At 41.1% G+C, this 27,927-nt stretch overlaps 2 protein-coding genes across 2 annotated transcripts in view; both read right to left on the reverse strand.

Moving 5' to 3' along the window:
* LOC140202065 (synaptic vesicular amine transporter-like) overlaps positions 1–12,074 on the reverse strand; it is a 52,918-nt gene extending 40,844 nt beyond the window's left edge. Inside the window, exons 1-5 of the mRNA XM_072266924.1 lie at positions 11,948–12,074; positions 9,698–9,816; positions 9,471–9,628; positions 2,587–2,645; positions 2,012–2,095 (exon numbers count right to left, since the gene is read on the reverse strand). Of these exons, the coding sequence (XP_072123025.1) occupies positions 2,012–2,095; positions 2,587–2,645; positions 9,471–9,628; positions 9,698–9,816; positions 11,948–12,074 (547 nt within the window). The remainder of the gene's footprint in view (positions 1–2,011; positions 2,096–2,586; positions 2,646–9,470; positions 9,629–9,697; positions 9,817–11,947) is intronic.
* Positions 12,075–12,106: 32 nt separating this feature from the next.
* The window catches only part of LOC140202066 (synaptic vesicular amine transporter-like), a 45,382-nt gene continuing 29,561 nt past the window's right edge, over positions 12,107–27,927 (reverse strand). The window contains exons 9-14 of the mRNA XM_072266925.1: positions 27,343–27,438; positions 27,142–27,220; positions 25,356–25,428; positions 19,120–19,190; positions 18,948–19,032; positions 12,107–12,169 (exon numbers count right to left, since the gene is read on the reverse strand). Coding sequence (XP_072123026.1) covers positions 12,107–12,169; positions 18,948–19,032; positions 19,120–19,190; positions 25,356–25,428; positions 27,142–27,220; positions 27,343–27,438 — 467 coding nt within the window. The remainder of the gene's footprint in view (positions 12,170–18,947; positions 19,033–19,119; positions 19,191–25,355; positions 25,429–27,141; positions 27,221–27,342; positions 27,439–27,927) is intronic.

Below are 27,927 nucleotides of genomic sequence, written 5' to 3' on the forward strand. Positions count from 1 at the left end.
AATTTATTATCAAAGTACATATATGTCACTGCATACAACCCTGAGATTTATTTCTTGCAGGCATACTTAATAAATCAAAGAAACACAATGGAATCAATGAAAGACCACACCCAACAGGTGGGACGAATGACCAATCTGCAAAAGACAACAAACTGTGCAAATACAAAATAAAACAATAACAATAAATAAGCAATGAATATTAAGAACATGAGATGATGAGTCCTTGAACGCAAGTCCATTGATCGTGGGAACATTTCAGTGATGGGGTGAGTGAAGTTATCCCCTTGGTTCAAGAGCCTGATGGTTGAGGGGTGATAACCGTTCCTGAACCTGGTGCTGTGAAGATAACCTGACTAGTTTGAACTCTAATCTTCATAAAGATTAGACCAAAGGGTAGTGGTGATGATAGTTCACCTCCCCGGAAGTGGCTGTGCAAGTAGATAGAATGGTAAAGAATGCATGTAACATTGCTAGGGGCGTAAAGTATACTATAAGAGTCAGGAAGTCATGAAGCAGTTGTATAAAACTTTGGCAAGGCTGCACTTGGAGCCCCATGATAAGAAGCATGTAGAGCCTTTGGAGAGGGAAGGTATAATGAGAGGTTGGACAAACTTGCATTCTTTTCACTAGAGTGTCAACGAAGTTTTTAAAATTGTAAGAAGCATAGATAGGGTAGACAACAATCATCTTTTCACCAGGGTAGAGACATTGAATACTGGAGGGCATCACTTTAATGTGAGGGGGTGAATGTTTAAACAGGACGTGTGGGGCAAGTTTCTTATTTTACACTCAGAACGTGGTAGGTGATTTGAATGTGGCTGTCAGGGGGTGGTAATGGAAGTGGATACAATGCTGGCAGTCAAAGGGTTTGAGACAGACCCATGGATAAGGATAGAATGGTGGGATATGGATTACATACAGGCAGAATGGATTAATTTGACCTCATGCTCAGCACAGATGTGGGCTGACATGTCTGTCTGTGTGCTGAACTGTTCTATTTTCTAACACCATTCCTTTACATTTGTCAACCCTACTTCCTCCCCACCCCATCAAACGTTTTTCCAGTCAATTTCACTGATCCTCTGCTCCATGGACAACAATCCCCTAGATTGCCTCTGGAAAAACCTGGTGTCAATGACATCTGATCTTTGTGTCCCACCAAATTCTGGACCTGACACCTCAAATTATTCCAACCCTGATGTAACTGTTGGCTCAGCTTGTAGCCCGCTTTTACTGTTTCATGATTACTCTTCCCTTTCAGAAACTCTTTACTCAATAACCAACCCCCACGTCTACCTTTTGTCACAACCACGGATTCGGCAATTGCGCTTGTGAATATGCACGTGTCAGCCAATTATTATTTCATTGTGATAGTATTTAACAATTACAATGTTTAAGAGACATTTAGACATGCTTGTGGATAGGAAAGGTTTAGAGGGGTTTGGGCCAAATGCAGGTAAATGGAACTAGATCAAATAGACATTTTGATTGGCATGGGTGAGTTGGGTTGAAGGGCTTTTTCTCCCCCTGTTACATAATTCTAAACAATTATTTTTAGCTCCGGTTATAATCCTAACTACTACATTGTCTTTAGAATCCCAACCAACCCTATTTCCAAGAATGTGAGATTTCGTTTACAAACGACACATTTCTTATCTTTCATACTAAAGCTCAAACTTTCAAAACTGCTTCTACATCTGAGACCATGTGTTGTTGACATTCTTGGTTCGGTGAACACTTCAAAGTAGCTTCCTTCTATTCTACATTATTTTGATTCCAAGGTCACCAAACTGAAATGTGATAATTTCTTTTGACTGCCTGCCACTTTTGTTTTTGTAAGACCTTGAAAATTGTTACACCTGTGAGTCATTTCTTCTCTGTACAATCTTCAGTCTTTAAAGCACAGGCTCTGAATTAATTATCCAGTTACTTTCCTCTGCTGCTTCTCTCCTCCAACTGGCGTCTTGCACTTACCCCTTCATCTCGAGTTCATCTACGTTGAGAAAAGTACCTGCAACAGAGGAACACGACGAGCCGATCCCTTGAAGGGCTCGAGCAAAGAATAGCAGGCTGTAGGTGTTCGAGAAAGCGTACACTGCCGAGAAAACATGGAATTTTCATGTATTAAGAATGAGAATATGAAGGAGCTTTTAAACTGTAACTTATCCCCCACATCACAGTTCATTTTTACAGCAAGGAGAACATGAACTCAACAGTGGCAAAAACTAACATTGTTATGTCCCCTGCCAGACTCTCCCACTTCTATCGGCCCCACCCTGCCTTATTTCTGTCACTGAGTTGTCCTCTCATGGTCATCCGTTGACATCAGTACTGAGCAGCTCTGACAACCCTTGGAAATGATACCTTGGAGAATGTCATTATCTTGTCCCCTGCCCGATTTTCCATTCATCCCACAAGTTATTAATTTGTTTAAAGCATCCTCCTTAATCTCAAGATCCTACTGTGTACTCTCCTGTACAACATTATTTGAAACGCTCTCTGAAAGTGAGTGTCGAGTACAGACCACATCTTCACCACCCCACAATATCCCATGCCTAACAGTTACTGAGGTAAGAGGCTACTCACTTATTGTTGACACGAACAATATCACAAGGCCAGTGAACATTGGAGTATGATATCCAATTCTGAAAGAAAGGAAATTAGTTTATTCAGAGAATTATCAGAATCTCAGTATCAAGGAGAACCCACATTGTTACCTCTGTTGAAGACCTTTGTTGCCGTTATGAGTACAAATTTTGAAATATCATATCTTGTATAAGACCATGAGACATAAAAGCAGAATTAGGCCATTTGTCCCATCGAGTCTGCTCCACCATTCAATCGTGGCTGATTTGTTTTTGCCGTCAACCTCATTCTCCTGCCTGCTCAAATGAAGGTAACACCTTTATATATTCCATCAGCTTTGCGACTACAAGGAAGGTCAGATATTCGGACTCTGCAGGAATGTGAGTAAAAGCATTTTACATGAAGTCAGAAGAGCTATGAGAAACAAACATAAGACCTGTTCCCGTACTGTACAAATCCATAACTCCTGCTATCTTGACTGAGTAAATTGGTCAGTTTGTTTGATGCAGAGGCCTTTTAAAATTTCTGATTCTATAATGAATTTGCTTCAGGGTTTGGAGGTGCACCAGCACGATTTGTAAAGCAGAAGGAAGGGAATTTCAACCCTTAATTCAGCTTTTCACCGAAATCATCTGGACAGAAGTCATGTTGTGAACTACCTGGAGCAGCTTGTTGATTTGCTGAGTCATTTTTAGAATTTTCCATCAACTGAGGAATGGTCAAGGAAAGAGTGACATAACTTGCAATCTTCAGCAAAAAGCCCTGGGCTGTATTTGCATTATGAATTTATTCTTTAGCACTATCTACCTATACGTTATATAATATGTACAGTGGCATGCAAAAGTTTGGGCACCCTTGGTCAAAATTTCTGTTACTGTGAATAGCTAAGCGAGTAAAGGATGACCTGATTTCCAAAAGGCATAACGTTAAAGATGACACATTTCTTTAATATTTTAAGCAGATTACTTTTTTATTTCCATCTTTTACAGTTTCAAAATAACAAAAAAGGAAAAGGGCCCGAAGCAAAAGTTTGGGCACCCTGCATGGTCAGTACTTAGTAACACCCCCTTTGGCAAGTATCACAACTTGTAAGCGCTTTCTGTAAGAGTCTTTCAATTCTTGTTTGGGGGATTTTCGCCCATTCTTCCTTGCAAAAGGCTTCTAGTTCTGTGAGATTCTTGGGCCGTCTTGCATGCACTGCTCTTTTGAGGTCTATCCACAGATTCTCGATGATGTTTCGGTCAGGGGACTGTGAGGGTCATGGCAAAACTTTTAGCTTGCGCCTCTTGAGGTCGTCCATTGTGGATTTTGAGGTGAGTTTAGGTTCATTATCCTGTTGTAGAAGCCATGCTCTTTTCATCTTCAGCTTTTTTACAGACGGTGTGAAGTCTGCTTCCAGAATTTGCTGGTATTTAATTGAATTCATTCTTTCCTCTACCAGTGAAATGTTCCCCGTGCCACTGGCTGCAACACAAGCCCAAAGCATGATCGATCCACCCCAGTGCTTAACAGTTGGAGAGGTGTTTTTTCATGAAATTCTGCACCCTTTTTTCTCCAAACATACCTTTGTTCATTGCGGCCATAAAGTTCTATTTTAACTTCCTCAGTCCACAGGACTTGTTTCCAAAATGCACCAGGCTTGTTTAGATGTTCCTTTGCAAACTTCTGACGCTGAATTTTGTGGTGAGGACGCAGGAAAGGTTTTCTTCTGATGACTCTTCCATGAAGGTCATATTTGTGCAGGTGTCGCTGCACAGTAGAATAGTGCACCACCACTCCAGAGTCTGCTAAACCTTCCTGAAGGTCTTTTGCAGTCTAACGGGGGTTTTGATTTGCCTTTCTAGCAATCCTACGAGTAGTTCTTTCTGAAAGTTTTTTTGGTTTTCCAGACCTCAACTTGACCTCCACCGTTTCTGTTAACTGCCTTTTCTTAATTACATTATGAACTAAGGTCTGAGGCCTTGGTAAAAGTTATCTGAAAGCTCAAATCTCTTGGAGTGCCCAAACCTTTGCATGGTGCTCCTTTCCTTTTTTCCACTCTAAAATTGTACAAAACAAAAATAATACACTAATCTTGCTTAAAATGTTGAAAAGAATGTTTCATCTTTAACTTTATGACTTTTGGAGATCAGTTCATCTTCTACCCACTTAACTATTCACAGTAATGGAAATTTTGACCGGGGTGCTCAAACTTTTACATGCCACTGTATATACACACACACACATATATATGTGTGTGTGTGTCTGTGTGTGTGTGTGTGTGTGTGTGTGTGTGTGTGTGTGTGTGTACATATATATATATATATGTATGTATCTAACTTGAAGTGATTTCTAATATCTGCTGTGTACAGCTGTCACAAAACAACAAATTTTACCACTTATTCAATGACAATAAGTTATTAATTGATTCCAATCTGATATAATTTTTGTACAAGAGACACATGCCAGGTTGTGTGATAACAATCGATTTTTTAAATTTTGGAAGGACCCTCAGATTCACGCAAACTCTCAAAGTAAGATTAGGGGTGTTTCCATTTTTATTGATTCCAATATTCCCTTTAATCAGGAGGATATTATATTTGATATTAATGGTAGATTTTTGATTGTTAAAGGAACAATTTACAAGAAGAAAACGGTTTTGGTTAATATATATGGACCAAATACTGATGATCCTTCATTTTTTAAAGATATTTTTGCTCTACTACCTGATTTAAATGAATATATGTTATTAACGGGTGGAGATTTTAATATTTGCTTAAATCTCTTGTTAGATAAATCATCATCTAGACATCAACTCCCTAATCATTCTGCATCACTAACTAATTCCTTTTTAATTGATTATGGTTTAATTGAAGTCTGGAGACATATGTATCCTACTGATAGAGAATATTCCTTTTTTTTCCCCACATGTTCATAATAAATATTTGAGAATCGACTATTTTATAGCTGACCTGCGACTTTTACTTAATGTTCAGAAATGTGAATATGATGCAATTGTTATTTCTGATCATGCTCCTTTAAATTTAATATTTGATTTGAAAGATGTTGTTCCTACAAGACCACCTTGGTGTTTTCCAGAACATTTGTTACAAAGTTCAGATTTTGTTCAGTTTATTGAAACTCAGATAAAAGAGCTTTTTCTCTTTAATAATACAGGAAATATCTCAAAGTTAGTAATTTGGGATACATTAAAAGCTTATTTACATGGTCAGATTATTTCTTATTTAGCTAAATTGAAGAAACAGACAAAAATAGGAGTAGATAAAATTGCTAAACAAATTAAAGAATTAGATAATTTCAATGCAATCTTTCCAAACGTCGAATTGTTTAAAAGAAGAGAGGAACAGTCACAATATAATTTATTATTAAATTATCCTATTGAAGGATATTTGCTTAAATTAAAAAGTCAGTTTTATAATTTTGGGGATAAAACTAATAGGCTATTAGTTTCCCAATTAAGGGCTGTTACAGCTAAAAGACAAATTTTAAAGATTCGTAAAGATAATGGAGATATAGTAAGTAATTATGATGATATTAATAATATCTTTCAGGATTTTTATTTTGACCTTTATAAATCTCAGTTTCCAGCAGATCCCTCTAAAATGAAAGCTTTTTTATATAAGGTTAAATTTCCTCAAATTACTGCTGAAGATCGACAGACCCTTGACGCTCCAATTGTTGAGCATGAAATTCAGAAAGCTATATGGTCAATGCAATCAGTTAAAGCTCCTGGACTCGATGGTTATTTGGTAGGATTTTACAAAAAATTTGAAAAAAATACTTTCTCCATACCTTTTGGAAATATTTCATGAATCTTTTGAGAAAGGTAATTTACTCTCTTCTTTTAATGAAGCTTCTGTTTCTTTAATCCTTAAGAAAGATAAAGATCCTACTGAATGCTCATCTTATAGACCTATTTCGCTATTAAATGTGGATGCTAAAGTTCTTTCCAAGATAATGGCTAACGGTTTGGAAAACATTTTATCTAAAATTATCTCTATGGATCAAACAGGCTTTATTAGAGGCCGTTATTCTTTTTCTAATGTTCGGAGATTGATTAATATTATATATTCACCATTACCCAAAACACCCCAATGTGTTATTTCTCTGGATGCAGAAGAGGCATTTGATAGAGTTGAATGGACTTATTTGTTTAATGTATTACAGAGAATTGGCTTTGGTAATAATTTTAATAAGTGGATTCAAATGATCGATAAGAACCCTATCGCTACCATCATTACTAATAATCTGAGGTCTCCTTTTTTTTTACTTTCACGAGGTACTCGACAAGGGTGTCCATTAAGTCCTTTATTACTTAATCTCGCATTGCAGCCTTTGGCTATAACAATTCGCGAAGCTAAAAATATTCATGGTATTTCTGTAAATTTCTCTTTATGCAGATGATCTTCTGGTTTATATCTTGAACCCTGAAGAATCTACTCCTAATCTTTTGGAATTATTGAATGATTTTGGAAAATTTTCAGGATATAAACTTAATTTAAATAAAAGTGAATTGTTCCCTTTAAATGTTCCTGTTTTTATATATCAGGACATTCCATTTAGAATTGTGAATTCTTTTAAATACTTGGGTATTATCATTACAAAAAAAAGATCTTTATAAGGTTAATGTAGTTCCTTTATTGGACTCTATGAAACAATTATTTTCTAGATGGAATCCTCTTACACTTTCTTTAATAGGTCATATTCATGCCATGAAAATGATGATTTTACCTACATTTTTATATATTTTTCAAAATATACCTATCTTTCTAACCAAAAATTTTTTGATCAAATTGATTCTACTATTTTGTCCTTTATTTGGAATAATAAAAAACCAAGAGTTAATAAGTTTCATACACAAAAATCTAAAAAAGAAGGTGGACCCGTGCTGCCTAATTTAAGATTGTATTATTGGGCTGTTAGTATTCGACAATGATCTTTTTGGTTATATTGGCTCGATAAGAACCAAAAACCAGCCTGCATTGATTTAGAATTTAAAGCTATTAATCAACTTTATTTAACTTCACTATTAGGAGCTCCATTACCTTTACAACTTGCTAAAATTTCCAATTTCAATTTCTACCCTGTTATTAAACAGTCCTTACGGATTTGGTTTCAGTTTCGCAACTCTTTGAATTTCAAACAATTTAAATTGTCTAGTCCTGTATTTTGAAATTTGCTATTTAAACCTTCAATTACTGATCCCATCTTTCTTTTATGGAGAAATAAGGGGATTTGTTCTTTTGCAGATTTATGTAGTGATGGTCGATTGATGTCTTTTGAAGAGTTAATTAGTAAATATTCTCTCTCACACACACATTTCTTGCAATATTTACAGGTTAGACATTTTTTACAAAAATATGTTTCTACGTTTCCATATATGCAAGAATATATAGTTGGACACTATTTTGAATATGAATCCCTTAGTGAGAGGCTCCATTGGTAGAATTTATAATTTATTTTTACTACCAAAAAAACCCTCTCACTAAAGATTAAACAAGATTGGGAGAGAGAACTAAATATGATTTTTGTTAATGAAGACTGGTTGCGAGTTCTGAAAATGGTTAATTCTTCTTTGATATGTGCCAATCATTGTTTACTTCAGTTTAAAATTGTTCACCACTATTATTTAATAAAGGAGAGGCTTTCCAAAATATTCCCTAATATAGATAATTATTGTGATAGGTACAAAAATGAAGTAGCTACTTTGTCACATATGTTTTGGCCATGTCCCTCGTTGAAATCTTTTGGGAAATCTTTACTTTCTACAATCTCTAAAGCTTTGAAAATTAATTTACAACCTAATACATTGACTGTTCTATTTGGAATAGTTTCGCATCATATTCAGGGTATTTCATTTTCAAACCAACATGTAATTGCATCCGTTACATTGTTGGCAAGAAGAGGCTATTTTACTGAAGTGGAAAGATACCCCCGCTCCTACACTAACTCAATGGTTTTCCCAAGTAATGTTATTTCTTAGTTTAGAAAAAATTAGAAGTAGAACTTTTGATCCCCGATTTGATTTTGAGAGAAGGTGGGGCTCTTTTGCCAAATATTATCATTTAATTTGAATCAATTTACATGGGTCCTTCCAATGTTATGTTATATAAATGTGATTTGGCAGTTGTTGTTTTCTTTTTCTTCTTTTATATATACACGTAAATGATTGTAAGATGTATTGCTCCGGGAGTTGGTTCCTAATGGTTTTTTTCTTCTCCTCTTTTTTTCGTTTTATAGTTAGTGGTTTTTTTTTTTAGTTCGCTGGGGTTCTCTTTTTTCCTTCTTTTTCTTTTATAAAAATTTTTTTTCATTAGCATATATAAGGTTTTTTCTTCAGCTTTATTAATTATATATATACTAATTTGTTGAATTTCTGTATTTTATAGCTGTAGATTATATATTAATAAAGATTTAAATATGAAATGAATATATATGTATGTATCTAACTTGAAATGATTTGTTATATCTGCGCTGTACAGCTGTCACAAAGCAACAAATTTTACGACTTATTCAATGACAATAAATTTGATTCTGATTCAGAGAACCCAAGCACAGGTACAACTTAACACACTGTGAATTCTTTGTGGGGCAATTGTACGCCAGCCTCGCCCACACAGGCAAGGACAGATTTCTTCCAGTCAGGACTGGCTACTTATTGTGGCAAGTGAGAAGTGAGGCCAAGTGGATGATTCAAACACATTATATGCCATTTTTTGACTGTAACTGATAACCTTGCTGTGTGGGACACTGAGATCTTAAGCCCAGTTTTGAGGATCAATAGAACAACATACAGGGACACCAGATCATCGTAAAGCACGATAGTGTTTTTGGAGATTGGTGCTCAAACACTCTGCAGTCGGTTCAGATGTTTTTGTGTTTACCTGTTAGTCAGTACCCCCACAAACGGATTTACCAGGAGCTGTACAATGGCCTTGGAAGCAAATAACAATCCAATGTGAACATTTTCCTCCGCAAGAAACGACTCATCCCTGTCGCACTGGGCTGCTTCAGTGGTCGGCTTTGAGTCAAGAGTGGCTCCCTGTGTAGTGTTCCCCAATTCCAAACCTTCATTCTCAATCTTGGCTGCTGTAGTGCTCTTCCCAAGCACAAGATCCGTCTCATTGGAGTGGGGAAAGAGAGGGGCTGCTGTAGGAGGCAGCTCCAGTGGTGTTGAAGTATTAAGTTTGGCTTGATGCTTTTCATACAAATAACTGGGGATAATGGGCACTGAAAGAGAAACAGTTCAGTCCTGTAAAGACACATTAAACATTCCTGTCGCTACAGAATTACAAGTCATACAGTCTTAACTTTTTCCTTTTGAAACAATTGTGGGTATGATTGTGAGACACCTCTAGGTCATGAAAGCTGTCACCTACGTGCAGGACTCATTTTTGATATTACATGAGAAAGTTTTTCAGCATTCTGAAACTTTGGAATACAACTTTAACCAAATGGCTTTTTGCAATAATTATGGGATGCCTTTTGGAGGCAATTTTCACTGGAGATATCTAAAAATGTTGTTGCATTATAGACATAAGAGGGGAAAATGACTAAATACCATAAATTTCTCTTCATAAGATTGCCTATAGCTCCGGGTTTGGGAGGTTGTAGACTTTAACTAAAATTTCCCTCAAGCTCTCTTTCTGAGTAAAGTTGTGGTGATGATCTGATTCCGACACAAGCTAAGCCAAGGAATTTCCTTGGAGAACGTGTAAAGATCATTCAAGATTAGCATGGCTATATGTGTGTGGAACTAAAGGAAATGGGGCCGGGTTTCTAATGAATATTACTCTTCAGTTGTTACTGTGGAGAAAATGATTGAAAGTAAGGAAAAGGGGTGAAATACGTGGTAGTGAATTGGACCGCAGCTGGGGTAGCAGAGAGGAGGTAATGAAGGCCTTAAACTGTATTCAATCCCAGGGATTGAGCTGATGCACTCTTGTGGGAGGCTAGAGTGGGAAGTGCACAGGCCCTGCTACAGGCTTTTCCTTCATCTTTAGGCAAGGGTGAGGTTCTGGATGACCAGAGAATGGCAAATGTGGTGTGACGTTTAAAAAGAAGCAGGCCAATGAGTTTGACATCAGTGTTGGGTACATTGCCGCTGGGGATTCTAAAGAACAGGATCTACCAGCACTTGGAGAGTCAGAGTCTGACTCAGGACAGTCACCATGGCTTTGTGCATGGGGAGTCATGTCTGACAAATCTCCTGGAGGTTTTCAAGGAGACGAACAAGAAGGTAGAAGATAGTGGATGTTGTCTATATGAACTTTAATGACTTATTTGACACGATCCTTCATGGCAGGCTAGAAGGTTAGATCACATGGGATCCAGGGGAAGATAGCAGATTGGATTCATAATTGGCTCAGCATTGTTTCTTGGACAAAAACCATAAAACTTTTAAAAAGCTGTTACTAATTTTCAAAAATCCAAACCATTTAATCCTCACCGTGGAACTGGAACTGTCCATTGAGTCCTTTGCTTTTTGATCTAGCTTTACAACCCCTTGCCATTGCTTTTTGAGAATCTAATGATATCTGTGGTATTTTAAGGGGAGGTATCACCACAAAATCTAGCAGATTAGATTCATCATTGGCTCAGCGTTGTTCCTTGGACAAAAACCATAACATTTTTAAAAAGCTCTCAATTATTCACAGGTGTTAAGACGTTACTTTTGTGTCCCTAGTAGGTTTGTGAATGTCGGAGTTACGATTTATAGGTTTAGTGGTGATGTGAATAAAAAGGAAGGTTCTCTACAGCTATGGAGATTTATATACTATACATATACAGTGTGTATATATGAAGACGAGTCCTGGGCCCAGCACATTGATACAGTTATAAGGAAAGTACACCAGCATCTTTACTTTCTCAGGCGGTTCTGCTTGTCACCGAATACTCTAATAAACCTCTGTTGAAAGTATCCTGGTTGCATCATGGTCTGGTTTGCAATCTGATTGTGCAGGAACACAAGAAGCTGCAGAGAGTAGTGGATCTGGCCAATCACACGCACATTATTCCTGACTATCAGAACTATCTACACGAGGCTCTGCTTTTTGAAGACAACATCTATCATCAAAGAAACCATTCGGACCAAGCTGTCTTTTTGCAACTACTGTAGGGCAGGATTTACAGAATCCTGAATTCCCACCCCACCAGGTCAAGATTGGCTATTTTCCTTCAACCATTTGGTCCTTGAACCAACCGGCAGACTTGTGAGTATGACAATAAACTCACCAGTGACTTACACTTGACCACTCAGTGCTGGAGAACCTCAGGCCCACTTCATTATTTCTCCTCCGGCTGAACACAAAATATGAGGTTGTATTTGACATTCCCCAGATAAAATCAAACTAGAACTTACCAACAACAGTTAGCAGAGTATGGTCCAGAAAGAGGGCTATATAAACAATAACCAGCACCATTATTCTGGATTGCCTTGCCTTCTCGAGCCATTTCCATGTTCTCAGCTCTTTCAACCATGTCACCATATTGGTCCAGGACAGGAGATTTGATCACCACTTTAGAAAACCTGGAACGTGTCAAAATGTTGCTCATCTGATACTGGCAGCAGCAGCCCCTGCACCTAAGTAGCAACATTAAGTACAACAGGAGAGTGATAATTATGAAATATAGAATATTAGGGTCCATTTGCAATCAAAAAGGAGATCTGTTGATGCTGGAACTCTGAAATAAAGCCCAAACCAATCTAATGGAAAAGAGTAAACAGCTGACATTTCAGGCCAAGACCCTTTATCAGGACTGGAGAAAAGAGATGAAAAGTCAGAGTAAGAAGGTCAGGGGGGGTGGGGGTAGTTACTCTGCCTTCTCATCTTTTCTTTTCTCCAGTCCCGATGAAGGGTCTCAGCCTGAAACATTGACTGTTTACTCTTTTCCATAGAGACTGCCTGGCCTGCTGAGCTCCTCCAGCATCTTGTGTGTGCATCTGCAGGTTTTCTTTTGTTTGTGAAATGCAGTTACTGGAATGGCTGAGGCAGACAGTGAAGAAGGTTGTGAAAGGACAGAGAAGTGCATAGGTCAGCTGGAAAGTTAGGCAAGGCAGTGGCATTTGGAACTTAAGTGTGAGTAGTTGGGGACATCAAATACTATTTGGACACCTACAGTAAATGGTGGTGACCTCAGGAATCGTAATGTACAGACAGACCTTGAGGTGCAAGTTTATAGATCCCTAAAAGTGGTGACACAAGGGATAGGGTAGTGAAGGAAGCATTTGGTATTTTTGCCTTCATAGACCAAGGCATTGAATATAAGAGTTGGGTTATCACGTCGCCGCTGTAGAAAACATTGGTTAGACTGTGCTGAGGGTATTGAGTACAGTTCTGGTCACCACACTACAGGAAGGGTGAGGTAGCAATTTTAAGAGTGTAGAAGAGATTCACCTGGATGTTGCTTGGAGTGGGGAGCTTACAAGGACGGATTGGATAGGCTGGGTTATTTCTCACAGGAACATGGGTGTTTCCTGATTGTGCTGAAAACACTGCTCTGCTGTTGTTGATGGTCAAGGTGCCTCCCGGCTGGTTGGTTTTCAATGATCAGATCTGTCAGTTAATTACATTTAGTGTGACGGTGGTGCTGCGCACAGCCCATGGTCTTAACATGGGCTGTGTGCTCATCTTTCCCACCCATGCAGTTGTAGATCGATAAACTAGTACAGTTGACGTCAGGAGTATTTCTCTCTCATTTTGCTCTCCATCTGTTGCTTTGTCGAAAAAGCCAACCTTAGTGATGGGCTACGTCGTGTATCCAACATGTTGTATCCTTGATACTGCTAATGCTTCCCCCAAGTGTGGTTCAACATGGAGGAGCAGTAAGTTAAAGGAAGAAAATACTGTATATAGTAAATAGGAAGTGATTTTCTTGTCCATGTTTGATGTGATGCCATGAAAGTGCATCAGGTCTGAGGTGCATGCTGGATACTGCCTCTCAGCTGTTTACACTGTCTCCATCTCTGGTGGGTCTGTCCAGCTGGTGGAGCTGGATGTGATGACACATTAGTCGTAAGGTATGGTGTTGTAGGGATGACTGGGTCAGGTTATCACTTGATTAGTTTATAGAACAGTTTTTTCTAATCTAGCATTTGTAGCTGGCTTGTGAGGAGGACTTTAACGCCACCTGAGCTTGGTGACAAGCTTCTAAGGTCCAATTTAATGTCAGAGAAATGTATACAATATACATCCTGAAATGCTTTTCTTTCACAAAACATTGATATAATTATAATGTAATTATATCTTCAGACTCTTGCTGAAGAATCCGTGGTATAAAATGCTCAGGATTTAAGGACGTTTACCTTTTGGATGGGCATTAGAACTTCCTGGAAATCGGTTTCACTTGTTCTGTGTGATGTTGTGGAACAGACGTGGCTAAAGCAAGGGATAAACTGGAAATGAGAATAAAAGGGTAGCAGCCTGAGGAAATAGAATACTGAAATATTGGCAAACATGAAACATCCTCACTAAGGAGAATTACATTCTTGGAGTAAATGATTATCACCTCTTATAGAGTTGCAATCTAAAACAGAGGCTAAGATAGTGATAGAATATTATTACACAGGGCTACTGAAGTTCGGCTCATTGTGCCATAAAAGAGCTATTTGTTTTCCAGTCTTTCTCCAAATCCCTAATTTTTCTTTCCAACTATATGAACTAATTCTTTTCAAAAGTTATTTTAGAATCTTCCTCTATCACTCTTTCTGTATGTATTTTCCCGACTCACCAGCTCCACTCTGTGCAGTGCTCCCAAGGTTTGCAGGATGATGTCAGCTCCAGTTATGGTCTCTACTATTTCAACAGCAGATGGGTATGAAAAGATCGGTAAAGGGCTGTGTCTTTATGAGTAGATTACAATTAAGGATTCCAAACAAACATAGTCGAGAAGACCAATCTTCACTGAGTCATTGCAAGAGGAAGTTAGTCAGGTGTAGGCTGTCTTTTTGGCAGAACAAGGGAAATTTAATGTTGACATAATTACCTTGCACAACAAGATTAACCTGTGTTCAATCTTATTTACCTTATAACTTCTGATCTTCCACTAATTATTTGCAGACTAGAGCTTCCAAAACAGAGAATTTTTGATAACTTACTGTATATTCTTCTTTTCAATTCAGACAGTTATGCTGATGCTTTCTGCGAGAATAAGTGGGGGGAGGGTTGATCTCACTTGCTGCTATTTGTGTGCAGAAGGGGGCAGGAGGTTTTGGGGTTCTTGTGTCTTTTTTGTCATTCTTTCTTTGGGGAGCTTTTTCTTCTATTTCGAGGAAGTCTGCGGAGCGTAAAAATTTCAGGTTGTATATTGTATATGTTCTCTGATATTAAATGGAACTGTTGAATTATTGAATTAGATTTGATTTAGTATGAATTGTGGAATAAAGGAGATAACAACACAGTTGATCATGGATGTGTGATGGTAATGTAATGCCTGCTTCATATTTTTACTGTTATGCTGTATGTATTTCATTTTGGCAGTTTGGTAAGAACAGCTTGTTTGGGTTATTCTTGAAGGTAAGAGATGAGGAGAAATGTGTGCCATCCAATTAGGATGGTCAAATTAAGGGGAGGTTTCTCTGGTGAGGGACACTAAGGTTGGGCTTGGGGCTTTTGTTCGTTGGGAGATGAAGAGAAGATGCTGGGGAGAGCCGGTCGTGTGATGCGATCTGGCAGGAGGCCCATTTGTTTGAGAAGGATTGCGAGCGGCGTTCTGAAGGTGGTGAGGGCATTCATAGTGACCGAGGGTCCAGCTCGTGAGTGACAGTGAAGTTCAAGATGAGCTCCAACTTCAGCACATTTGACTGTTAATTAGAATGGGCCCTTTTCTTTTTGTTATTCTTTACTAACCCTTTAGTTAAATGAAGATTCATAAATATAATTCTTTTAATCGTATGCAGTGTGCTGTCTGTTATTGCGTGGCACTAGTTTGTAACAGGGTAGCGGATTACACAGCATCCACACAAACCAAGGTTTGGGGTGGGATTGCACTGTCTCAATCTCACGAGTTTGGCAGGACTTGACAGTGTCTTTCTTATACTCACGCAGCCAAGAAAAGAAGGCTGTTTCAGTAATGTACACAAGGCAGGTGGAAATTTTGATGGAATAAAATGCTACCTACCAGGATATTACAAATGCCCAGACCATTTTTACTCTTAAACTTTATTCATTTAGAGTTACAGCACGGTTATGGGCCCTTCTGGCCGATTATGCTCATGTCCAATTAACCCACTAACCAGTACATCCTTGGAATGTGGGCGGAAACATAAGCACCCGGAGTAAACCCACGTGGTCACAAGGAGAACATACAAGCCCCTTACTGACAGTGGTGGGAACTAAACCCAGGTCGCTGTAATAGCGTTATGTTAACCACTATTCTACCATGCTGCCTCAATAGAATTAGACCAAAAGGTACGACAATTTTCCTCTACATACAGACTACTTTCTAATCTTTAAAAGCTGAAAAGAGATATTGTGGCGTTTCTATCAGTAGCTCTTGGTTACTGTGAGTAGTAATTCCATTCACTAATATGGAAGTGGCTGCTCTGCCTGCTCGGTGTCAGACTGCCACTATCTCGGTCAGAACAGAAATCTGAATGAGTGCGAGGTATTGCACCTTGGAAGGTCGAGTGTAAGAGGAAAATATACAGCTAACAGCAGGGCTCTTAACAGCACTGATGTACAGAAGGATCCTGGGGTCCAAGTCCATGGCTCAGTTAAAGTGGCCATGCAAATTGAATGGTAGAGAAGGCATATGACATTCTTACCTTCATTGGTCGGGGCATTGAATCTAAAAGTAATGAAGTCACAGCTACAGGATTAGCACTGTAACACTGGAAATATTGTCTACAATTCTGGTTGCCCTATTAAGATTCAAGATTAAAGATTGCCTAATGTTATTCACAGTACACAAGCGTAAAGGCGAATTAAAATACTTGTTATAGGTAAGATTTGGAACAGGTTTTGGAACAAGAGATTTTACTAGGATGCTACGGGAGAAGTTGGACAAACTTGGGTTATTTTCTCTGGAGCTTGGGCTGAGGGAAGGCCCAATCAAAGTTTACAAGATTGTGAGAGGCATGGAATCTTTGTCCCCAGAATATAGAAATATCAAGTACTGGATGGCATGCATTACAAGTGAAGGGGGAAAAGTTAAATCAGATGTGCAGAGCAAGTTTTTTTTAAACACAGAGAGTGGTGTATGCCTGGAATGGGCTCGGGGAGAGTGGCGGAAGTGACAGAAGCAGATATGATAGTAGACTTTAAGAGGCTGTTAGATAGATACATGAACAGACAGGGAATGGCGGAGGGATATGTATCACGTGCAGGCAGAATAGATTTGGCATCATGTTGGTGCAGACATTGTGGGCTGAAGGGCCTGTTCCTTTACTGAACTGTTTTAACAAAGACAAAAATGCTGGAAGAACTCATTGAGTCAAGCAGCATCTGTGGAACGAGAAAAACAGTCAACATTTGAGGAAACAACAGGAATTCTGCAGATGCTGGAAATTCAAGCAACACACATCAAAGTTGCTGGCGAACGCAGCAGGCCAGGCAGCATCTCTAGAGATTCTGCCTGGCCTGCAACATTTGGGGCAATGGTACTTCCTCCTTCAAAATCTGCTCATCACCCACACCTTCTTCCTTCTAGTTCCCTACATCATTCACGGACAAAGGGACAAAAGGATCTGGGAATACAGGACCATAATTCGTTGAAAGTGGCTTCAAGGTACAAAGGATCATAAAGAAAGCTTTTGACACATTGGCCTTCATAAATCAAAGTATTGAGGACATAAGATGGGATGTTACGTTGAAGTTGTATAAGATGTTGGTGAGGTCTAATTTGGAGTATTGTGTACAGTTTTGGCCACCTAGCTACAGGAAAGATATAAATAAAGTTGAAAGAGTACAGAGAAAATTTACAAGGATGTTGCCAGGTCTGGAGGACCTGAGTTATAAGGAAAGATTGAATGGCTTAGGACTGTATTCTTTAGAACAAAGAAAATTGGAAGGAGATTTGATAGAGTTGTACAAAATTGCAGAGGTGAAGACGGATCAAGAAAGGGGAGGGAGGTGTCAGAAATGGACAAAGTGAATTTAAGGGAGAGTGAATGTTGCAGGTAAAATTGAAATTGACAAGTTCAGCAAGGGTGCAGGAAGCAGCACCAATGCAGTCATCAGTGTATTAGAGGAAGAGTTGGGGGGCATTACCTGCAAAGGCTTAAAACATGAACCATTACAAGCAGCCAACGAAAAGGCAGGCATAGCTGGGGTTCTTGCAGGTTCCCGTGACTGCCCTGAGCTTGGAGAAGGTAGGGGGAGAACCGAAGGAGAAGTTGAGGATGAGGACTAGTTTTACCAGGTGGAGAAGAGTGGTAGTGGAGGGGAACTGGTTGATTCTTTTATTGAGAAAGTACTGGAGAGCTTTAAGGCCTTCTTAATGGGGGAATAGAAACAGCGGATAGACTAGACATCTGTGTGTAAATGAGGTGGTCAGGGCCAGGGAATTGACATGTACTGAGGAGATGCAGCGCACGAGAAATGTTTGATGTAGGTATGAAGGGACTAAGCCAAGGGGAATAGAATGGAGTTGAGGTATGAGGACACAAGTTCAGTGGGCAGGAGTAGGTCAAGACAATGGCCCTACTAGGACAGTCAGGTTTGCAGATCTTGAATAGATAGAAAGAAGCAAGCAAGTGGGGTAAGGGAATTGAGTTTTATGGCAGTGGATGGGAGTTCTCCAGAGTTGGAGGTCAGTAATGGTGTTAGAGACAGTTTTCTCCTAGTCCAGAGTTGTGCCCTGTTCAAGGACCAAGTATGAGTTGGTGTCTGAGAGTTGCCACCTGGCCTCAACAAAGGTAGAGTTCAGTCTGGCACCCTACAACAGCACTCCCTGAGGGCCGTCTCAGTCTCACGGGTTTGGCGGGACCGGAGTGTGTATTCCCTAGACTTACGCAGCCAAGGAAACCAGCGGGGTTTCATTGTGGGGTATCTTCCCGGATCGATTTCATTCGATGCTGTGTAATTGCCCTGAGCATTGTGTTTAAGCGTGTGTTAAACTATTGTCCGGTAAAGTGATTACGACACGTGGTTACGGACACTGGAGAGGTTGAGCTGTGGTGCGAATCCACGGGGATATCGGTAATGAATGCGTGTTTACTGAGTGGGGCAGACATTCGTAGCCCCAATACATTGTTAATTCAGACTAAAATGTACTGTTAAAGCTTTAGGAACAGTTACGATCACGGAGCGGAGGTCTGACAAAATGCTGGCAAATACTTTGTTTTAGATCAGACTAGCACTGACACGATGACAGTGGATCTACCTGGTACTATTGGGAGGGGGTGCGTGGACTGACCTTACTTTCTGGGAGGAGGGGAGTGTCGGCGAGTGTGCCGAGTTTCCCGTAGCTGATGACGGAGACTTTACAGACAAGTTGTCCTCGTTTCTGCGGAGGGAGGAGAAGAAATGGTTTGCTTTGGAAAGTTTAATGAGTTCTCCAGCGATACCATTCTGAGTTGGTATTGGCCCTTACCTCCCTGGCGAATAGATAGTCAAGTGCACAGGCAGGCGCTCCCAGTTATCGTCCTCTGAGGATATTCGTTTCTGCGGAGGGAGGAGAAGAAATGGTTTGCTTTGGAAAGTTTAATGAGTTCTCCAGCGATACCATTCTGAGTTGGTATTGGCCCTTACCTCCCTGGCGAATAGATAGTCAAGTGCACAGGCGGGCGCTCCTAGTTATCGTCGTCTGAGGATATTCTGGCGAATAACACCCACGCCCGGAGAAGTAGGAGACTTGGGAGGAGCTGAATGAGTGGGAGAGCTCTGATGACGTGTTGAAGACAGCGATTGGTTGAAAGTTTGACTGGGTGGGCTGCTGACAGAGTGAGATTTGGAAAGGTACTTCTGCGGGCTACGTGCAAGAGCTAGAAAATGTTTTTGGCTGGACAGGAAGCCCAATGGAGCTTTTGATGGGGTTTCGGGAACATGTTTCAGAAGGGGGAGAAGCTTTCCACCTACATTTTTTGGCTAGAGAGGCAGCTGAGTTGCTTGCGGCTTAGAGGATTGGGGGGGGGGGGCGCATTCAAACGGCTGAGGTGAATCAGTAAAGAATGGACCAAGTGGTAAAAGGCACATGGTCACAGGACATGATCGCTTGGGTCTCGGAAGACGCGCCCCTCCCTCATTTGTCGAGCTGATCAGAGAAGTAAGAGAGGGGGAGAATGCGATGGAGGCATGGGAGGCCTCTGTCAGCGGGGTACTGTCTCCGGTAGTAGTTCCCTTGGCTGATAGCCATCCCGGGGAGTGGTAAAGGAGCTCGTGGCAGAGTTTAAGGCTGAGATATCCAAGTTGTTATTGGCGGGTGCGGCCACCCTGCGTGACAAATCTGACAGGGAGTCGGACTCCTCGAGGGAATGGACTAAGCAGAAAGTTGCCAGTGAACAGGGTCTTACGAGAAGGGGAGCGACTGGTATTGCCTGCTATAACTGTGGGGAAGAGGGACACTTCAGGCGGGAGTGTGGAGGCCAGGAAAGCGTTTGGAGAGTGAGCCCCTGGCTACCTAAGCAGAGAGAGACGTCCGGAAACTTAGAAGGGGCCCAGTGAGGGAACGCCCTGGCGTCTCCGGGGGGAGCACGTTCCCAGCAATATATCAGGGAACAAACTAAAGCCAAACTCCAGCGTATTGCTACAGATTGAAGGTATTTATGCCAGAGCCTTACTTGACACTGGCTCTCAGGTTACTCTGTTGTACCGTTCGTTTTACAACCGGTATTTGACGCATTCACCATTGACGCCACTCAGTGCGCTAGAGATCTGGGGTCTTAGTACGGATAACTATCCGTACGATTGTTATTTGTCATTGAAGCTGGAGTTTTCAGAGGCAGGTGTGGGCGTGGCTGAGGTCCTTGATACATTTGTGTTGGTTTGTCTGGACCCGGTTGAGAAAGGCGAAGCTTCAGTTCTTGTGAGGACAAAATACTCCCAATTGTGAGGAGGCTAGTGGGAGCCTGCAAGGAGGATATTGGAGAGAGCTTTCTGAAAACGTTGTCCGTTCACCCTGTGTTCCAACTGCTTTTGAGGAAGTATGTTTTCGTGTTGTGTGCCTGACACTGATGAGAGCTGGGTCTTTGGTTTGGCGGGAGATGAAGGGTGAAGACGCTGGAGAGAACCGGTTGTAGGAATCGACCTGGTGGGGGACTGTGATTCGATGGAGCAAAGTGTCGGGGTCCACTGACGATGGGTGATTATGTATGACCTTCGAAAGAGTTGAGCTCCAACTTGTGCACATCTAACTGTTTAATTGTAGTGGGCCTCTCTTGTGCTTGTTTTACTAACCCTTTAGTTAAGATTCATAAATATAATTCCTTCAATCGTATGCAGTGTGCTGTGTGTTATTTCTTGACACCGAGTTGTAACAAGGTAGCAGATTACACAGCATCCACACATGCTGGGGTTTGGGTTGGGAGCGCCGTCTCAATCTCACGGGTTTGGCGGGACCGGAGTGTATATTCCCTAGATTTACGCAGCCAAGGAAACCAGGTGGTTTTGGGTGAAAGATGAGAAGTTTAAGGAGGCCATGAGGGTCGAGAGAGTGTGGAAGAGCTGCCAGCACACGTGGTGCAGGTGAGCCCAATTTCAGCAGTTTGGATAGGCATTTGGAGGACGATGGTCATGGTGCAGGTCGATGGGAGTAGGCAGTTTAAATGGTTTTGGCATGGACTAGATGGGCTGAAGGGCCTGTTTCTGTGCTGTGACTTCATGATCTGCCTATCACCCACACCTTTCTCCTTTTATTCTCTGGTCTACCACCCTGTCCCGCCAAGAATTAATAGTCTCTCCTTACATCCTCTTTCAGTAATTTCACATGACGTTATATCTTAAAATTGCAAATATCTCAAGATAAACTATGTGAGGTACCTTCTTACTGTCTGAAACTCTAGTTTTCAGTTATTCTCTCTTGGTACATTGTAACATTGTTCTTTGACCAAATCCTCTGTCTGGTTTTCTGTAATCCTGTAAATCCCATTCCCATCCCTTCCTTTGACTGGATAGGCTAGGAACGTACCCATTGGAGATACAGGAGAGACTGCTGATGCTGGAAATCTGAAGCAACAGAAACAAAATGCTGGAGGAACTCAGCAGGGCAGGCAGCATCTGCGGAGGGAAATGAACAGGCTGAGATCCTCCATCCGATCTGGAAAGGAAGAGGGCAGAAGCCTGAATAAAAAGGTGGGGGGAAGGGGAGAGGAACAAGCTGGCAGGTGACAGGTGAATACAAGTGAGAAGGGAAAGGTAGGTAGGGAGGGAAGGGTGAGGAATGGGAATGATGTGAGAAGCTGGGAGGTAATAGGTGGAAGGGACAGAGGGTTGAAGAAAGAATCTGACAGGAGAGGACATAGACCATGGAATAAAGGGAAGAAAGGGAAAGGTGTGGGTGATGGGCAGGGTGTGAAGGTGGGGGAGGGAAAGAGGGGGTAATGGGATCAAAGGATAAGAGAAAAAGGAGGAGGGAGGAGAATGGAGGGGTGTGGCCACTGGACGTTATGGAAATCAATGCTATCATTGTCAGGCTGGAGACTACAAAGACTAAATATGAGGTGTTACTTCGTTAATCCATGCCTGGGTTCAACATGGCAGTAGAGGCTGCCGTGGATAGCCATGTCAGTGTGGGAATAGAAACTGGAATTAAAATGGTTGGTCACCGGAAGATCCTGCCTGTTGCAGCAGACAGATTCAAAGAAGCAATCCCCCCCCTCATCTGCATTGGGTCTCACTGATTTAGAGGAGGCGACACCGCAAGCACCAGATACAATAAATGACACCGAAGGATTGACATGTGAGGTGCTGTCTCACCTGGGAGGGCTCTGAATGGTGTTGAGGGAGGAGGGGAAGGATCAGATGGATTTAACGCTTTGCACAGTTGCAAGATAAGTGTGTGGAAAGTGATCACTGGGGAGGGACGAGTGGGCGGGGAAGTTGCAGAGAATACGGTGCTAGAAAGTGTGTTGGATACGGATGCTCGTAGGTTTGTAGGTGAGGACAAGGGAAACCCTACCTCTGTTACATCGGGGAGGGGGTGGTGGAATGGGGTGAGAGCAGATGTGTGCAGAAATGGAGGAGATATGGGTGAAGACTCCATTGATGGTAGTGGAGAGGAAACCTTGTTTACTGAAAAAAGATGACGTCCTTGCTGGGATGCTATTCCCTTCTTGCAGTATCTCTGTCTCCGCTGTATCAGTCCTCAGAATGAGGCTTTCTATTCCAGGACATCCCTTCCCCTCCTCCTCTTGCCATCTTCTTTTCCAGTGCTGTTAAAGGGTCTCGTCCTGAAACATTGACTGTTCATCCCCCACCACTGGAGCTGCTGAGTTCCTCCATCCTTTTGTGTGTGATGTACCCACTGGAGTTTAGAGGAGTCAGAGAACCATGACTGAAATATATAAGATCATGACTGGGAAAGGGGAGACATTTCCCAACGAAACAATCTAAAACAAGGAGCCTTAGTGGCAAACTTTGGAATCTTCAGCAGATCAGGATAAAGCAAACTCTTCAGCATGTGCAGCAGAGCCGAGCAAGAACAATGACAATGAGCTAAAAGTATTTAATTCTAACTAGATGAAAATGACTTCAAAACCTCACTATTTAATTTCCTATTCACTTTGCTCACCTGGATCTCTTAGTGAAATCTGTTTTCCCAGATATATCTTCTCTTTTTGTACCTGGTACTCATCTTACTGACTTACCACAGAGTCTATCCTTAACCATACTCAAACTTTGCAGGTTGCAGTCTTCCCATTGTCACCTACTGTTCTGGTCATTGCTTTCAGAGCCGATAGGTTGCAGCTTGTGTTGTGCGTTCCAGAAGCTCCCAGCTGCTTGCCTACTAACATACCAGTATGGAGCTGGGGTAGCCACTTTGCCATGTGATCCTGACTTATCTGGTGGTAACTTCAACTTTGCATTTCCACTTACCCCCCCCCCATTAATGTTTTGGCCCTTGCCTGTCAATAATAAACCTCCCTCTGCCTTAGAAATAGTCAAAGGCTCTGCTTCCACTTTCATTGGAAGAAGAGTTCCAAAGATTAAAGACCCTTGAAGAGAAACATTTTTACTTCACTTAAGAAGTGTGAATGCTTATTAATTTAAATACTGACTCCAATTTCCAGATTCTCTCACTTCTATACACCCAGCCCGTCAAGATTCCTCACGCTCCATCAAGTCACCTTTCCCTTGCTTGAATTCCAGCAGATAGAAGCCTAGCCTGTACAATCTTACTCATAAGGCAACTCATCCATAACAAATATTCTACAAAACATTTTCTGAACTGCTTCCAGTACATTAACATCTCTTAAATAAGGAGACAAGTATAGTCGACAGCACTTAAAAACTGGTTTCACTAGGGCCCCATATAACTGAAATGTAACCTACCTAAATTCAAATTTAATTCATCCAACTTTCCTCATTACTTGCTGTCCGTACAAACTAATCTTCTGTGAATAACGCACCAGGACACTGCCTGGATTGTACATGTGGTGTTCTCGTGCAGTGTGTTGAAACTCTGACTAAACTCCCAGTTAAACCGGAGCCAATGAAGACAGAGTCGTAGTAAGGTTAACCATTTACCGTGCACTCTTCCACATTAACATTGTATGGTGAAAACTGTTGATTAAAACAATACAAACATATGCAGTGTCTGATTCATTCTGGAGACCAGGCGTGCTCTCTTCTTTCAGCGAGTGTCTCCAGCCGCCCCGAGTAGTGGGCGAGGGGGTCACGTCAAACCGCCATCAGGCTCGAACCGACCCCGCGTTTGAAATTGAAAAGCCGGCACGCTTCCTTAACAGAAACTGCGTTAATATTTTTACTTCAAATACATTCTTATGAACTTACGGCGCTGCTTCTATAATGTTTCTTTGTGGGTAGACTCGGAGCTCTTCACGATCACGCACGGCACCCACCTTCACACCTTCCCGAACCAAGACGCGGCGAAACCGGAGCTGACGTCATCGCACGCCGCGATATCCCATAGACAATTTACCTTTGTTATACTCCAGCTTACTTCTTCTTCTTTGAGTTTTTACGGCAGTTGGCATCCACACTCTTGCATTACTGCCATCTTCAGGATTTATTGTCCCTCATTGTCCATTCACTTTAAAGCCGTCTTTCCAGTGCCGTCGCCCTTAAATAACTAAACAACCATTTCCTCCCCTGATCACTCTCCCCACATTCCAATAAACCTTTAACACTGTTCTCTACCAGTCCTATTCTACGTAAAAGTTGTAACATTTGTTGCCTTTCCTGTGCAAATTTCCTGCATGAAATAAGGATATGCTCTACTGTTTCAGTCTCCTGACATAGATCGCAAAAACCTGTTGGATGTTTATTTATGATGGCCAGAGTGCCATTAAGGTTGCTGTGCCCGATTCTCAGTCTACTTATAATTACTTGCTCCTTCCGCTTTACTCCCCTACTTCTTCCCATATCTACTCTGTTCTGAATTGAATGTAAATGTCTTCCTTTTATTGCTCTATCCCAGTGTTGCTGCCACTGTTGATTTATCCTTCTCCACACTATGCTCTTCCCCTCTGATTTTGATAGTTTAATATTGACCTCTACAGATCCTTTTTTGACTGCTGCTTTTGCCAGCCTATCTGCTGTCTCATTTCCCATAATACCCGAATGTGCTGGAACCCGCATGAATGCGATATTTTTGCCTTGTCTAGCCAGTCTTGAATTTGCAAACAGGATTTCATAAAGCAGATCTAAAACTAAATGAAACGAGGATCTGACTAAGATCATACTGATCCCCAAAATCAGCATTCCAGTCAGGGAGCACAACCACCTTTGCATACAGAGAGAAGAATGTAAAGACATATTTACATAAACATCAGCTCATAACAGAAAATATACTATCATTGTCTAAGAATGCAAAATCCGTTCTTGATTGGTCTGCAACCTTCATACATGTATTAATTACATAAAACCATCAGTTTGTATGCCAGTTTAGAAAAAAATCACTGGGATGGTTTTGAATTGAATTAATTGTATATTTGTGTCTGAGACTTCACCAAGACCTATGTGGACGAGTGTGTCCCTTCGAAAACATAGCGCACATGTCGATACGAAAAGCTGTGGCTGAACCAGGAGATTCGTAGTCTGCTGAACTGTGGCATTCAAGACTGATGATCTGGAACTATGCAAATTTCCGGGCACACCCTACAGAAAGCTATTTGAAGAGCGAGAAAACAATTCCAATTGAAGTTCGACGTGGATTCAGGTACACGTCAGCTCTGGTAAGATTTACAGGTCTTTGCTTCCCACCAGATGAAACCCAACATCATAAATGGCTTGAATTCCTGAAGAAGGGTCTCAGCCTGAAACGTCAACTGCTGCTCTGTTTAACCTGTCCCTCCTTGATTTCTTTCCTGCCTCTCTGTTTTACCCACACCTCTCCATTTTCACTCATTGTTTGTTGTTCCTTTTCACACCTTGTGGCACGTTTTGCCATTTCTTTAGCATTCTTGTCTTTTTTTAATATGAGGCTGAGTTGCTAGCTCAACACTCAACCCAGCATGGGTGGAAGGCGAGCCAGGAGTGAGCTGGATTCGAACATGGGACCACTCTCCTCGAAGTCCAGTGTGGATACCACGACACCACCAACCAGCATTTCACTCATGTTTGTATAATTTTAACAGCAATTAATGGGGGTACTAGCCTACAAAGTACCCAGGACATCTTTAGGGAGCAGTGTCTCAGAAAGGCAGTGTCCACTATTAAGGACCTCCAGCACCCAGGGCATGCCCTATTCTCACTGTTACCAACAGTTAGGAGGTACAGAAGGCTGAAGACACACACTCAGCGATTCAGGAACAGTTTCTTCCCCTCTGCCATCGGATTCCTAAATGGACATTGAACCCTTGGACACTACCTCACTTTTTAAATATATATTATTTCTATTTTTTGCACGATTTTTAATCCATTCAATATTCATATACTATAATTGATCCACATTTTTATTATTATTTTATTTTGTTTTTTTTTCTTCTATATTATGTATTGTATTGAACTGCTGCTACTAAGCTAACAAACTTGATGACACATGCCGGTGAAAATAAACCTGATTCTGAAATGACAGCTTCAGGTACCACATGCAAAAGTGATCTATCAGTGCACACTAGATTCTAGTGAAATGTAGGAGTAATGCCTTAAAGCAAGCTTGTCCACCTTTCATAGTTCTGTTGGTGATTTGGCAAAATTATCAAGAAGTGACTTAATTTTACATAATGTCATTCCAGCTTCAGGATGGCTCAATGTGCATCACAAGTATTCAAATACTTGTAGAAGTCCATTCATTTGTAGTCAGGGGTTCCCAACCCGGAGTCCTCAGTAGGGTAAGGTCCATGGCATAAATAAAGTTGGGAATCGTTGCTTGTAGTGAATCTGGCATCTTAAATATAGTAGTTATATTTGGCATTGGACAAGTTATTGCTTGCTAGCTACTATAGTGTAAAAGAATGCCTCCCCCAGTTGGAGAGACTTCTCATGTTGTTCCTACCTGCCCATTTTGTTGGCAAGAACTCCGAAGAGATTAGTGCCCAGCATGTAGGCAATGGTGGTTGGTAGGAAGACCAGACCTGTGAGGAGTAGCAAACCTGGGTTAATCTAGACAAGAAAGATGGAGGAAACTGACTGTGCAACTCCAATTGATATGTTACCAAGTCTGCTTTCAGAACAAATATTGTTAACAATCTCATACCCAGATGCAGCTTGGGTGAACACATGGTCTTCATCATCCAGATCGGCAGTGCCTGTTCCATCATAGCAATGGCCATGTTCGAGAAACACAAGGATCCTCGAGAGAAGAAAGCACCATCTTAAACATGAATTTATGCAACTAATTTGGGCTGAAATTATACAAATACAGAACATTGTAGAAACTAGACTAGTCCCTTCACCTTCTCCTAATATGGGTGCAACAGTTTGTGTGAAAGTGTTTCAGCGCTCATAAACCTGTATTGATTTCGTTCATAGAATCCAAAGAATGGCAGGAATAGTCAACTTTTGAGGAAGTGCTGAACTTCAAAGGATTTTAAACCCCAGATAAAGTGATTTACTTTACCTCTGTGGTATTGTGAGTGAGAATATATTAATGTCCAGCCCCATAGGTCTTCAATCTAACTCTCTGAAAAATATTCATTCTCTTATTTTGCATCTTTTTAAAAATTCATTCTTGGCATTGCTGTCTGAACAGGTGTTTGTTGCTCATCCGTGATCTGCGGTTGCCCTGATATTGGTGGGTTTTCTATCGTGACTTGCTGTTTGTACAAATTAGTGCCTTCCT

Source organism: Mobula birostris, chromosome 8 (assembly GCF_030028105.1).
Source record: "Mobula birostris isolate sMobBir1 chromosome 8, sMobBir1.hap1, whole genome shotgun sequence".
Lineage (NCBI taxonomy): Eukaryota > Metazoa > Chordata > Chondrichthyes > Myliobatiformes > Myliobatidae > Mobula > Mobula birostris.